This window comes from Gadus chalcogrammus, chromosome 8 (assembly GCF_026213295.1).
Source record: "Gadus chalcogrammus isolate NIFS_2021 chromosome 8, NIFS_Gcha_1.0, whole genome shotgun sequence".
In the NCBI taxonomy this organism is placed as follows: Eukaryota; Metazoa; Chordata; class Actinopteri; order Gadiformes; family Gadidae; genus Gadus; species Gadus chalcogrammus.
In genome coordinates this window covers 1130085-1144722 of record NC_079419.1, presented here as the reverse complement: position 1 = coordinate 1144722, position 14638 = coordinate 1130085, and the positions used below count along the sequence as shown (strand labels likewise).

The window sequence follows — 14638 nt, the reverse complement described above, 5'->3', positions numbered from 1 at the left end:
CACATCATTGAGCAGCGTAATAGATAAACAATAACGGTCCTTGTGCAATACCTCGAGGTACACCACATTTAATGCATTACTAGTTAGTCATTGATTATGGAACTGTAGTTACTGGGCCACTTATGAATATTGCCATTACAGCACCTATCTTATACTGAAATATACACTTTGTTTAACTTAAAATGCAGTCATATTTCAACCTCATTATCACTTAAGTCAAAATATGTAAACTTAAAGTTCCTTGTAAAATTAAAGGAATCCATTCTTGTCATTTCTGAAACACTGTATACTCTGTTTTCCTCAACAAAAAAAAGCAACAAACTTTCAAAATCCTGAACTCATTTGCCGCAAATTCATGCAGAATTTTATCGGGGTGGGCAGACAAACTTCAAACTCTGGCCTGATCCACTACAAAAGGTCCAAAAGGTCTACTATGGAGTACCTGTCACCCAGAAAACACCATTCCCAAATAAGGATTTTCACCCCCATAGTGCTCACCTTCGTGTCAATGGTTTACTGTAAGTGGCCACAGTTACTACACCCCCTCTCCTCACCTTCCAGCACCCCTAGACCCATTACACTTTGAATACCGACGCTAAAAATCAAGATTATGGACGATAGGAAGGAAAGGAGCAATGTGTGAGAACGGTATTCATAGACCACAGTGCAGAATAGGACACCCCATCCTATGCCACCCTCCAGTGCACCAGAGACACTTCTTCAGCACACAGTGAAATCACACACACACACACACACACACACACACACACACACACACACACACACACACACACACACACACACACACACACACACACACACACACACACACACCCAAACTTCCTATTCACAAATGAAAACGCGACCAACCAACCAATTCGGAGGGAGGCCTGTTCAGCCGGTGTGAAGACGGTGAACGCCTCAACGTCGGCAGGACAAAGGCAGAAGAGAAGCCCCCCCCCCCCCCAGGATAACGATGCCCCTGTAGAGAGGGGGGGCAGCTGCTACTACACATTCGGGTTAGGGGGATCCTCGTGGAGTAGACGTGGACATCACACACGGACTGACACCCAGGTGAGGAACCACACAGCCACGAGTTCTTTCCCCTGGAGAACTATGGTGTTGTTCGACCTCCGACGGAGAACGCTTGGAGGGATTGCTCCAGCGCCTGGCGTCGAAGCAACACCACCAAGCATGTGTTCATGTTATTCAAATGAGGATGGACAGTGCACCTTCAAACGTCCCCTGATCCCAATGTCTTATTCATCTTTTTAACAAGACTTAGGGTTCCTGATGTTAAAATGTGGATGCATTTCACACCACGTAATCCCTAATAACTAATCGTCGGTCAGCGACACTAAGCTTAACAAAGGGGTAATGCTTACACAACAGCCTTCCGCCTCCACGGACACCCAAACTTAATCCCGGGAACAGGATATCTTCCAGAGAAACTGGATATCGAACTCAACTAAAGAGAAAGACAGCACCAAGAAAACCAAGAATGTACAATATACGACTCCTTATAACGTATTTTATGATTATAATTCTAGAACAACTTTAGATGTTACACGGAACCGTTAGTAAATTTTTTTAATATAAACTTGCAGCCAATTTGGTGGTCGATGTTATCATCTGTCTTCATTCAGGATGAATGGTGTGATATGAACGTAATTTTAATTTATTAATGGTGATAATTAATCTTTTGTAAACCCGCTCAACTACCAGATGTTATGTATTAATAGCTTGAAGTTTGATTTATGGAGCAAGTTTGATATCACGAATCATATCACAAACCTTTCAGGGAAGAGAATTCTAGAAAGTGTTTGGTTTGTGTGTATGTATGTATGTGTGTGTGTGTGTGTGTGTGTGTGTGTGTGTGTGTGTGTGTGTGTGTGTGTGTGTGTGTGTGTGTGTGTGTGTGTGTGTGTGTGTGTGTGTGTGTGTGTGTGTGTGTGTGTGTGTGTGTCGTTGTTAAAATAATTGTCAGGGTTCTCTCTCTCTCTGTCTCTGTCTCTGTCTCTCTCTCTCTCTCTCTCTCTCTCTCTCTCTCTCTCTCTCTCTCTCTCTCTCTCTCTCTCTCTGTCACACACACACAAAGTGTATGGGGTGAGAAGGATCATGCGAAAATAATTGTATTTTGTGCACGTACATACATGTGGAAGCAGTGGGCAATGTGTGCCATATCATTAAATGCAACAATAAAAAAGAGGTTAGTAAATAGGGTAATTTCCCAAAACAGCCCAATTTAAATGTATATCTCGACAAGAAGTGAACTCCCTGCAGGGCAAAGGCCAATTTGCACTGCACTGCTGTGCCTAACGAAGAAAGATAACGACTAACACGATTCAAAATGATCTAACTGAAAATGCATTTTCTGAAAAATGGCCTGCAAAAATCTGGTGTTTCAATGATGACGTTGATGGAACCTTCGAAGAGATATAATACTGGGTTCAAGCTATATTAAGAGGGATGAAGATGAGAGAGAGGAGGGAGGAGTGTGACACTCTGGCTCGAAGGGTTGACCAGGAAGTGAAAGTCACATGTTGGTGTGGGCTAACATTGAAGCAGAGATGTCATCATTTATTCAGAGGGTAGTTAAGGCTAATGGGCAGCAATAGACAGAGGATGTAGGGCTGGACAAATGCATAGAAGTATTGTGTGGAGCATGAAGGGATCCACTATAGTAATATATGGTCATTATAGTAAGCCTATAGTCATTTTGAACAAGGTTATTGCACAAAATGTAAACATTTAAAGCTATCTTAATGTCACCTTTATATTTACTTATGTACATCAAGGCAGGGAATACAGCTCATCAAATAAAACCATAACAGATTAGAAATGGTTAAAAAGAGAGTCAGTCTGAAAGAAGGAATTAAGAGGTTAAGCAGTAAGTAGGGTATTTTTTTTTATAGACAAGAAAGGAGTTTTCATTCACTGATGTAACAAGCGAAAAAAAATAAATAATTATAGGAGACTGAATCATTATATACAAATAACTATGTTGATAACAATAGACCAACTGGGAAAGAAGACAGAATAAGAGATTGAGATTGAGACAAAGGGAACCATGACAACAGCATCCAAGTGACCTGAGTCGGAGAGGCAACATATAGTAAAGTAAGTAATACTGGAAATATGAGGTAACAAGATGAGTAAAAGTTTGTGGCATGTGATATTAAAAGCCTATCTCGTCCAGACGTGAGCAGTTCATGTAAGAATGCTGTGAGAGGAGATGATAAGAACAGCGCTAATCATTTTCTAAAGCCTGACTCCTTCTGGCAGGGACACAATTTAATATCTTGCTATTTTACCGATGTCCTGAAGTCCTGATGGATGAAGGAAATCACATGTTTAATGCATAGATAGATGCATGATGCACACACACAAACACACACACACACACACACACACACACACACACACACACACACACACACACACACACACACACACACACACACACACACACACACACACACACACACACACACACACACACACACACACACACACACACACACACACACACACACACACACACACACACACACACACACACACACAAACACAAAGATGTCCGGCAATAGGCCCACACAGTCCTATGTGTTGGGTGAAGGGTTTGTTCTGTTTTTGTACAAGCTAATTGAGGTAAAACGCTGTGTTCTCATCCGAGCAGGACAGAATGAGACTGTTACACAGCTGAGCTCTAATGTCAACAGCTTAGCCAGAGATAGAAGGAGGGAAGGGGGGATGACAGGGAGGGGGGGTTTGTAACAGGAAGTTAGGGATCTGAGTTTGCATGCATGATTTTGTCTACATATATATACCAGCACACAAACATGCTTTTGTATCTCCATGTGTGTACGAGTGTGTGTGAGTGTGGGTGTCTGGATGTATATTGTGTGTTTGTGCATGTGTGTGTTAATATATGTGTATGTGTATTTGTTTGTGTGTGTATGCATCCAATCACAACAGCGTGCGAGAAGAGAGAGATAATTATGAGCTGTGATTGTCATCCCTTTCCCTCCCTGTTTTGTAGCTCACTACTGCAAACAGAATCATAGGGGTTTAATACAGCTAATTATGTTGTTTCCGCAGGAAATCGAAACAGCTTTTTGTTAAAACAGACTTTTATTTACCGGCAGCTTTGCCAACGATCACAACTGCTCGAAATCAGTGTTCACAAAGACAGGTGTACCGTGTTAGTTGTCTGTGTGGTACGCTCATGATGGCAAGATAACATTATAGTATATTATATGATTTAGCATTCAAAATAAAACCTAGCTGAGCTTCATTTAGGCCTAAGCATAGCAACCTAACCTCAAGCTCTGATTGATGGACGAAGTGAGTTCTTGATTTTCTTCAAAAAGTATCATTGAGTAGACAGGGCATATCTTGAATAATAAAGTGTTTGAATAATAGAGATTTATAATAGAGAATACTGGTCGAACGACTAGACTATTTTCATGACTTAATTTACATGGCAATGATTTATATTTAGACTTTTGGTCCACTAGCTCATCTATCATAATTTCCAATTCCTGGTATAAGTATACATGCATAATGTATAGGCATCCTGACATTTTTTATAGTGATGTAGCGCATGCCATTCGATTCTACTTCGTCCAAGTAGATACCAGCCTGTGGATATGAAACTAAAGGCATTTTACCACCATTGTGTCTCGTTTTCACTGCAAAAACCGAACCATGAGTGCAGGAGTGGTCTGTGAAAGTGACCTGTGCCACTTGGCCATTAACTGATCTCCAACCAGATTTCAAAGGTTCTCCATCTGTTGTTCATATGTGCACTAAATGCAGAATATATTTATTTAATCAGGTATGGTTGTAATGCTATGTCAGCCAGCTGCTATACCCTCATTTGATTTTATTAGAAAAAACAGCCCAAAGTTTCTGTTTCTTTACATCCTCTGGGACCAGGAGAGAAAACCTTCCCTCTATTATGGGGAGGGGGGGGGGATCCATTATGTGGAGAATATAGGTCAACCAAACCCAATCAATGGCAGCCTCTTCAGCTATTAAAGACCCTAGAGATGGTAAAACCACCTGGCTTTGTTTGAGATAAAGATCAAGGCATGATTTGGTGCCGATTGTATTTGCATGTCTTGTTTGAATAATTTTATGTCACCTTTTCTGTCTTTGTCAATAATTTATATTTAAGATCGCATGTTTTTGTTTTTAAATGTGATAATAATATAAAATAGTAATGTCTTGTCATCTTTCTACCAGTCTAAAACACCATTGAATAAAATGTAAAGCTTTCTGTCATTGATTAAATATGTTGTATTTGCATAGATATTAGTTGACATTGATTGTTGTGAAAGCATTGATATTAGTAGTTTGATATAATTCAAATAATTCACCATATTTTCATCAGTTGAGTGAAAAGGATAAGAACATAGCAGCATTAACATTTAATGACAAATAGCCATCCCAGGTAAACCTTATATTTTAAGTAATCAGTCGTAATGCAAGTCTGTCAAGTCGGTCTTCATAATAGTTTCATAAGAGACGAGCAGAGGTCCTCATCTTCCTCTGAATGTCAGATTGGAGTCCTTGTGAAACTGCAACACATTCAGACTCGTGGGATTGTGTGATTGTAGCAATTGGCCCAAATCAAGTCTTGAGTGAAATCGCCTCACGGATTGAGCAGAGTAACGCTAACTCGATTTTTAAAGCAACACAGATGCAACCATGTTGTAAACGTACTAAATCTGTTGATTATGCATTTCTTTAATTCATTCTGGCTAAAGCATATATATGTTTATCATTGTAGTGCCTGTAGCTTGTTGATGCATCACACATTGTGAATTCAGCATTAGGTCTTGTATCAGTAGTGATGGAACCAAGCTTCCATTTGGAAGTTGGTAAAGCTCAACAAAATGATTGAATGTCCGAACAATGTCCTCTCCTCCGTGTGCTCTCTTTGGTACACACATTTGAACATGCTATTCTCGAGCACAGAGATGTACACTTCATAGGTTTTGGGATAAAGCCCTAGCCACCACACCATCCTGGCCCTTACACACGCAAGCAAACACACGCACACACACATGCGCACACACACACACACACACACACACACACACACACACACACACACACACACACACACACACACACACACACACACTCACACACACACACACACACACACACACGCACACACACACATGCACACATTCACTCGTGCCCACGCACGAACAAAAAACGTTACACTTTTCCCAACACATCTTGATTAACAGATTCTTTTAATAAATAATAATGATATCATTATGGAAAACATGTTGATTAAAAATGTTACGAAGGAAAAAAAAAAGCATACCCTGGTATTTCTTAATTTTTGAAGGACGCATGTTGCAATCTTTAATCGTATACAGGGGGCGGTCAGAGTCATGGAGCCAGCGGAGCACGTTTTACAAAGCCAGAGGACACAATGTGATTGGCTGGGAGCTAGGTAGGGGAGGGGGGGGGGTTGGGGAAAAGGGGGCGGGGCGGGGGGGGGTTAAAACACTAACAAGTCCAGAATATAATTAGATGGGGGGGGGCGGGGTTTGGGCTGAGGGTCTTCTAGTCCATGAAGCCCCCGTACCTCTTCTGCAGTTCCCTCCCGTCTTCCCAGGCGCGCTTCAGCACGCCGTTCCCGCTCTTGTTGGAGTCGTCCACCAGCCACTCGGGCCGGCCCACGCGCCTCATGAACCCCCCGTAGCGCTTCTTCAGCGCGCGGCCCAGCACGGCCTCCAGGGGGTCGGCCTGCAGCCCCGCCCGGCGCATGAAGCCCCCGTAGCGCTTGGCCTCGGCGCCGTGGGCCGCCCGGCCCTCCGCCTCGGCGCCGTGGGCCGCCCGGCCCTCCGCCTCGGCGTTCAGGATCTTCAGGATCTCCAGCCGGATGTTCTCCTCCTCCTCCTCCTCCTGCTCCTGCTGCTCCCCGTCCTCCCCCCGCCCCTCCCCCCTCCCGGGGCCCCCCGCCTCCTCCGGCGCCCCCTGCATCAGGACGGGGGAGGGGGGGGAGCGTCGGGCCATGAAGCCCCCGTACCGCTTCATGAAGCCCCCGTACTTCTTGACCAGCTGGTGCTCCGGGGCCTCGGCCTGGGGGTCCGCGGGGTCCACGGGGGCGTCCACGTCCACGTCTTCCTCCTCGTCCAGGGCGGGGGCTGGGTTCTCCTCGTCCAATAGGAGCTCCCTGCAGAGGCGGAGCTTCCGGCTGTCTACGCCCCCCTCGCACTCCAGCGAGCACGTCTGGAACTGACGGGGGACAGAAGCCGGCGGGGGAAACAACCATGAGCGAGGTCTAACTTCCCCGTTAAAGACGGGCGCATCACACACACCACACGTCATGCCTTCACACTCATAGTACGTATTGATTTGTATCAGGGTTATTCTTATCAGGGACAACCTCAGGGCCGTTCCTTCAATCTGTTTTCACCCAACGACTAGATTGGGGGTTACGTTAAAGACACTGTATGCTGTTTGATTACATTTAATGCGCCCGTAGGTTAACGCTCTGTCTTGCGACTCTTGTTTGACTCGTTCCGTCGGCCAATAGGCTGTGGGCAGTGACACTGCTGCCACGCGTGCACGTGCAACTTCGCTTGGAAGCGTGACAAACACCAGCTTACCGAACTGAATCGAAGAAGATTGTTATCAAGATGACGGGAGAACGAGAGAAAGACAGCGAGACAGTTGAAGAAAGCGAAGGAGACGGCCCGATGGAGAGACCGGCGCTGCACCACAATGGGAGGGGATGGGAGCAATGGAGACAAAAGGCAGCGGTCTGATCTCCAGCGCGCCGTGTCTGCGGCACGCTGAAGATGCCCATTGTCTGTGGGACAGAGGGCGCGTGCCTGACTCACAATAGGAGAGCAACTTGTAGAAGGAACAAATTGAAAGAGAGAGAGAGAGTAAAAGAGTGAGAGAGGGCGAGAGAGAAAGAGAGAGAGTGTAAGAGAGAGAGGGAGAGAAAGGAAGAGAGTGAGAAAGAATGTTAGAGATTGGAGAGAGAAAGTGAGAGAGAGAGAGAGCATAAGAGAGAGAAAAAGGAAAAGAGAGTAAGAGAGAGAGTAAGCGAGAGAGAGAGAAAGAGAAAGAGAGAGAGAGTAAGAGAGAGAGAGGGGGGGGTGGAGAGAGAGAGAGAGAGAGAGAGCGAGAGAGAGCGAGAGAGAGAGAGAGAGAGAGAGAGAGAGAGAGAGAGAGAGAGAGAGAGAGAGAGAGAGAGAGAGAAAAACTGCAGTGGTGATATTACAACAAACAGCAGACGGTTTGGGGAAATCTAAGGGTCCCATTTTGTGATCTACATTATTCTCTTAATCCCAGTGCATCGGCAACAAAATGAATTGCTCATTACAACCATCTGTCCTAAAACCTTTCTCAGTGTACTCGCACAGCACAGTATGTTATACTAGAACGGTTGGTTAACTGCATGAGTTTATCTTCACCCACTTGCTGATCTCGCCGAACACTTGACTAAAGCATCTTTTTTAGTTTCTATGGGGGTCGGAAATCTCAGATAAATTCCACCTCTTAACACCTATTTCTCATTGGATTTCACTTATTTGATCCTTAGAGATTCATTTTGGTGACATGCATGTCGAATTCATGCTGAGCTTTCATCGCCACGGGCTTATAATGGTGGAATTAATGAAGAGGAAAATTGAATCGAAGTCATTGCGAGCCACAGGGCGCCGTAACGCCCCCACAAATGCCCCCTGGCGGCTATAGGGTATAAATCAATATCTACATCTAAAGCGGGGCTCTGCTGTTCTGGGGTGGGTGCATGTTGCGCGCCTTTATCCACGTCATTTTTACGGAACTAATTGTTTTCGTTTTTTACTACAGCAGTCATAGGCCTAGGCTACTTCCTATGTGGCGTGCTTTATCTCAGTAAAAGGGACATAAACCTATGAATAAAACATAAAAATAACACTTTGCGGGTCAAAATATCGAAACGGAAACTTGTCAGTCGTGACTCATTTTCGCGTGGCCCTTCACCGAGGCTACACGGGGCAAGTCACCCAGCACATTATGAACCTGAGGGGGCGGAGAGCAGCGCGCGACAAGAGCCCTGACAGCGCGTCACACATTAACAAGCTGATGGAAATGAGAGGAGATGAGACGGACCACTTGGGGTTAAGAGGAACCAGAGGCAGAGGAGACGACATTCAAAGGATGACGGATGGCTCGAAGACTAGATTACAATAAGAGTCCCACAAATTAAAGTGGTCTGATTCGATAGGCATATCATAACGTTAACGATGATAGTAGTCTAAGTGGTATTTTATTACATAGGCCTATAGGAGAACATGCAGTTCCCGGCTATTGCAGAGGTTTTGTGTCTGCAATGAATTCATTTTATTTTAATGAGCGATTTTGATATTGTATTTACCAAATCTTGAGCAGACATTGAACGAACATTGAGATAATGGTTCTGCTCTCCCTAAATAAAGAGAAGATACGCACTGTTTGCCAAATGAGGCTGCGCTGTCTCAAGGCAAACCACACCAGTCAGTATCAACGTTAATCCAATCTCTACATAAAGTAAAATACTAGAGAAAACGACCCAAACGTGGATACTGTCAAACTTAATTCTAACGCCTTAATGAAAGACAGAATGACATAGCACTTAATCAAACTTGCGTTAAAAAAAAATGTAGGCCTAAATGTTTCAACCAAATATCAAATTAGATGTAAAATGTGTCCATTGTGGTTGTTCATATTTGTGACGGACGCGTTTGAGGTTACCGGAGAGGTAAGGGGAGGCTGCTGTTCCAGTAAGCGGTAGACGCAGAGCGCGCACTCCTTCCCGCAGTCAGTTCCCATGGCGAGCGCAACACACGCGCCCAGAACCAGAGTCCACACACAGCTCGCGTGCCCAAAAGCCATCGGCTGCAAGAGAGCAGAAACAGAGGAATATTTTAGACTGTGCATCATTAAGACAGCATTTTGTGCACTAGATAGGCAAAGGACCGAATAGGACATTAATTCAATCAATCAATTCGTTTTGTTAATTTGGCCCGACATTTCCTTTAAAATATCAGAATATAAAACAGTGCGACATTAATTTACTGCAATGCAACAACAAATGTCAGAAAATCCAAGTTAAAAACAATTTTATACTGAATTGAGACACAGAAGAACTGATGGAAATTCAGTTCAAAAGTGTCAGATTAGCATAACGAAGTGTTAAAGGAGGAAGAAACAGGTGCGAATTAAATCCTTCACTTGCCTCTGTTTTGATGTGGTAAGTCCGCGTGCCCTCAGGATTCAGAGGAAAGTAACTGTTGAGAGGCGCGAGGTGCAGCACAGAATATATCTCCACGAGGGGCCCCTCTTTGGCACGCGCAGCAGCTGTGGGAAGAGCGGTCAGCGTTTAACCAATCAGGGCGCGCTCCCTGAAGTATGTTTCTTGGATGGTCGCACGAGTTACGGGCAGACACGACGCAGGAAGAAAACCCCTCGAGCGCAGCGGTTTACGTGTTTTTCTTCACGGTAACAACGAAGACGCGGAGTTGTCGGTAAAGTCTGAGCTGACAGTGGCTGTCGGATTTAAGTAGTGTGTGAGATGCTGACGTCAGCGGGGATAACGGGGGCCCTGTCGTCAGCGGGAGACCCAAGCATGATGTGACGTACAAATTACTTCGTGAACAATAGCGCACATAAAAACGCACGCGCGCGCGCGCGCACACAGGGGTGTAAACCGTCATACCAGCATCCCACCCTCTTTGCTATACGCATATCAGCTCCCAGGCCTGTTGGCTTGGACCAAAATCACTCCGCATCACCAAACGGTTAGCTGGTCGTGTGAAAGAGACGCATGTAGACATCTGGTGTTTCTCGTGGACAATGAATGAGTGGAGTTACCACATTTAAATGCTTATAAATAATAAATTCTCAATTTGTTGTTGGAAGCCCCCTTGCAACAACTTTGTCTGTAGAACTCTTTTTTTTTTTTGTCTATCTGCTTTTCTCACTCAATTATGGATGGAATAAGTGGTTACAAGTATTGAATTGATCAGACATCACACTCCTGGAAATTCAAGTCTGCCTAGTTAACCTCTGTCTGTCTGTCTGTCTGTCTGTCTGTCTGTCTGTCTGTCTGTCTGTCTGTCTGTCTGTCTGTCTGTCTGTCTGTCTGTCTGTCTGTCTGTCTGTCTGTCTGTCTGTCTGTCTGTCTTCCATTCCAGGGTGCTCTGTACAGCCAATCAACCATCTGCTTGACAAGAGGTCATTTAATACATCGTGCAAGTCTCGTTCATATAATCCATTTCAAGTTTTAGAAGAATGATATCATCATATCAATAGTTGGTTGATCAATTATGCCGATGCATGCTGTATATGAAGAATGTCTTATGCATCTTCTAAAAAGATTATTAGAGTAAGAAAACAGAGGACTTTACTGTAAGAAAAAGTCCAATCATTTTATGAAGCTGCGGTTGTTATAAGTTGTAACATTAATAATACATTTCAACATTCCAGATGGATTCAGGTCATATCGATGCATTACAATGCACCAAGTCAATATAACACCTCCATGCTGACAGATTTGTTTTTTAATATTTTCGTTAGAGACACTTACCTCAAAGGAATTAAGACAATTTATTTGAGGACAAAATATTATCAAACCATAGTTATCAAACCAACAAAATATTATCAATCCAACAAATAGAATATATCAACAGAAAATATTTTCCAGTTTGATAGCTTGTCGATGTATTTATTGTGCATCTGGATTGATAGACAAAGTAGGAAAACAACAGTCAAAAAAAGTGTCATACAAGAAGAAGGACTCATGGATGGAGTGCAGTGGTACAGAATGTGGCTTGGGGTTTTGTGTGTGTGTGTGTGTGTGTGTGTGTGTGTGTGTGTGTGTGTGTGTGTGTGTGTGTGTGTGTGTGTGTGTGTGTGTGTGTGTGTGTGTGTGTGTGTGTGTGTGCATGTGTGCGTGATTGTGACTGTGTGCGTTTGTTTGAGCAGGAAAGAGCGGTCAACAAAATGAGAGAGAACGAGAGGAAGCAACGGACCAGCGCAGGACCGTGATTCATTAAGCAGGGTTTGACTAAATGCGTGGCTCCTCAGCAGAATACCATGTGTCGATGAATCGATTGGATGTGTTCTATCGTGCTACTGTGCATCCTCTCTTACTATAGTCAGTTATGTGTATGCACACTGAATCTGAAGGTGGAGACACAGCCTATCGACCACACAGAGTCACTTGTTGCTTGAAGCCGACGGCGGGGTGTAGCATGCCCGGGCAAACGGCTGCGGATAAGAATCCACTGGATGCTTTAGTTTTGATGTCCCCATAGCGTTACCTCGTTCACAGAGGGAGAAGATCAACCAGTCAGTGAGCACAAAACCCTTCATCCTCCAGGTGAATGTTGATTGATTGCGTACGACTAATAATAATAGTTTTTGAGTTGATATGTGGTCTGTTTTTCGGTGTTTAACGGTGTATTCGATACATCTTAATAAATCATATATCCTTGCTGGTCATTTTCGACCATCTATCTCTTACACACACACACACACACACACACACACACACACACACACACACACACACACACACACACACACACACACACACAGTCACACACACACACACACACACACACACACACACACACACACACACACACACACACACACACACACACACACACACACACAGTCACACACAGTCACACACACACACCCACACACACACACCCACACAAACAAGACATTCCGTGTAGAATGACACCGTAGGTTCTAATCCCCGCCAGGCTAGTACAGAGATAAAGTCGCTCGTTAACATCGGTCTGCTTGGAACCAAGTGCGTTTTTTTAGGTTTTTAATTAAAGGACAAGACATCTGCTCTGAACGCACTGCCACCTTTCTGTTAGCTCTGCTGCTTATTTACCAGGAACCTGGCCGTCAATAAAGATTAACTCACCGCACAAATTGAAAGGTGTGCGCCTGTGTGTGTGTGTGTGTGTGTGTACCTGGATGTATGCGTGTGTTTGGGGTGCCAGTAAGCCTTCTTTGTCCAAAACAAACATGAAGGGGTTGGGGGAGGTCGAGAGAGAGAGTAAGAATTACACAAGGTTAATTGGTTTAAAGACACAATTTGGAGACACAAGAGCGGCTGTACTAAGTCTGTGTGTTGGCAGGAATCTGACGATAGGGGGGATGTTATGGTTATACCCTGATACACTTAGCCACAATATAAATTGTTGCCATTCTTTTTTTAAGGTTGTGTGATGATTTAACTGCTGTGAATGGAGAATTCTTACCTTATTGAAATCAACCTTTGGATGAACTCACGCTATTATCCTAACCCTCCTGGACCTGCTGCTATTTAGACCTATGTGGGCGGGAGGGTTGTTGTCTGGGAGGGAGGGGGGGGGGGGGGGGGGGGGGGGGTCGGACACTTAAATGTGCCGTAAGTGGAAGGCAGGGGGAGGGGTTATTGTTGTTAGATAATTATAATAATTTCGCTGTGTAAATACACTATATTTAACCCAATGACGAATAAAGCTTCTATTCTATTCTATGGGAAAGAGAGGCGTGGAAATGCTAATATCTGGATCCACCAACATGGAGAAAAAAGAAACGTCCTCTTGTTTCAATATAAAATAGGTTATTCAAATTGTAAAGAACTCTTTCGTGCAGCACCTTTACGTTTCTTTGGTATTCATGTCTTGTTTCTTAGCCTTATCTTTGCTCAGTCCTCACTAGTCTCTAATCACAAAGTGTGCGGCACTGCACCTCTGTATTGAATACCTTTTTGATTCAAAGTATTTGAAGTGATTTCTCAGTGGTGGTTAACTATCTTGGTTGTTTACCGGTCCTCCTCTTGACAGTGATTTCTGTCAGTTGCCTTTTGCGTATTGGGAGTTGATTTTGCTGCCTAATTGCGAGGAATATGCGGTGAATAAACAGACAGACAGAAACAGAAGGAAAGGGATTAGAGACAGCATTCGTGTGTGTATGTGTGTGTGTGTGTGTGTGTGTGTGTGTGTATGTGTGCGTGTGTGTGTGTGTGTGTGTGAGAGAGCAGACGTGCGTTAAACAGGGAGTGATTGATAGGGAGACAGAATGTGACGAACACCAGGACTTGACACAATAGGGCTGCGCAGCTTTCTTCCTCTTTAATGGCTGGTGGGGAAGGTGTTATTACCCAGAGAAGTTGGAGGCAGATTACGGAAGCAAATTGAATTTACATTGACAGCCAGCTGTTGAATTCTTACTGCAGCTTTTACGTCTCTGCACTATCTTACACACACTGATTCACTCATCTACCCGCCAAGGTACACACCCACCCGTAGAGTCGCACACACTTGAGGACATGGAGAAAAACCCAGGGAGAGTGACACACACACATACACACACACACACACACACACACACACACACACACACACACACACACACACACACACACACACACACACACACACACACACACAGACACACACATTGAGTACAGTGTAATACTCCAGATGTTTTCATGGCATTGATGATTCAGCTCCATCCTCCCTCTGTCTCTTATGGACGCAGATCACCAATCTCAGGTCCTATAAAAGGCCTCGGTATGGCCGAGTCATAGCTTGTGTCATTTAGGTTTCTTGCAGATTGC

At 44.2% G+C, this 14638-nt stretch overlaps 1 protein-coding gene across 1 annotated transcript in view; it reads right to left on the bottom strand.

Moving 5' to 3' along the window:
- Positions 1-6531: 6531 nt before the first annotated feature.
- The window catches only part of LOC130387624 (proenkephalin-A-like), a 42285-nt gene continuing 34178 nt past the window's right edge, over positions 6532-14638 (bottom strand). Inside the window, exons 3-5 of the mRNA XM_056596811.1 lie at positions 10244-10365; positions 9760-9903; positions 6532-7266 (exon numbers count right to left, since the gene is read on the bottom strand). Coding sequence (XP_056452786.1) covers positions 6592-7266; positions 9760-9903; positions 10244-10365 — 941 coding nt within the window. The 3' untranslated portion in view covers positions 6532-6591. The remainder of the gene's footprint in view (positions 7267-9759; positions 9904-10243; positions 10366-14638) is intronic.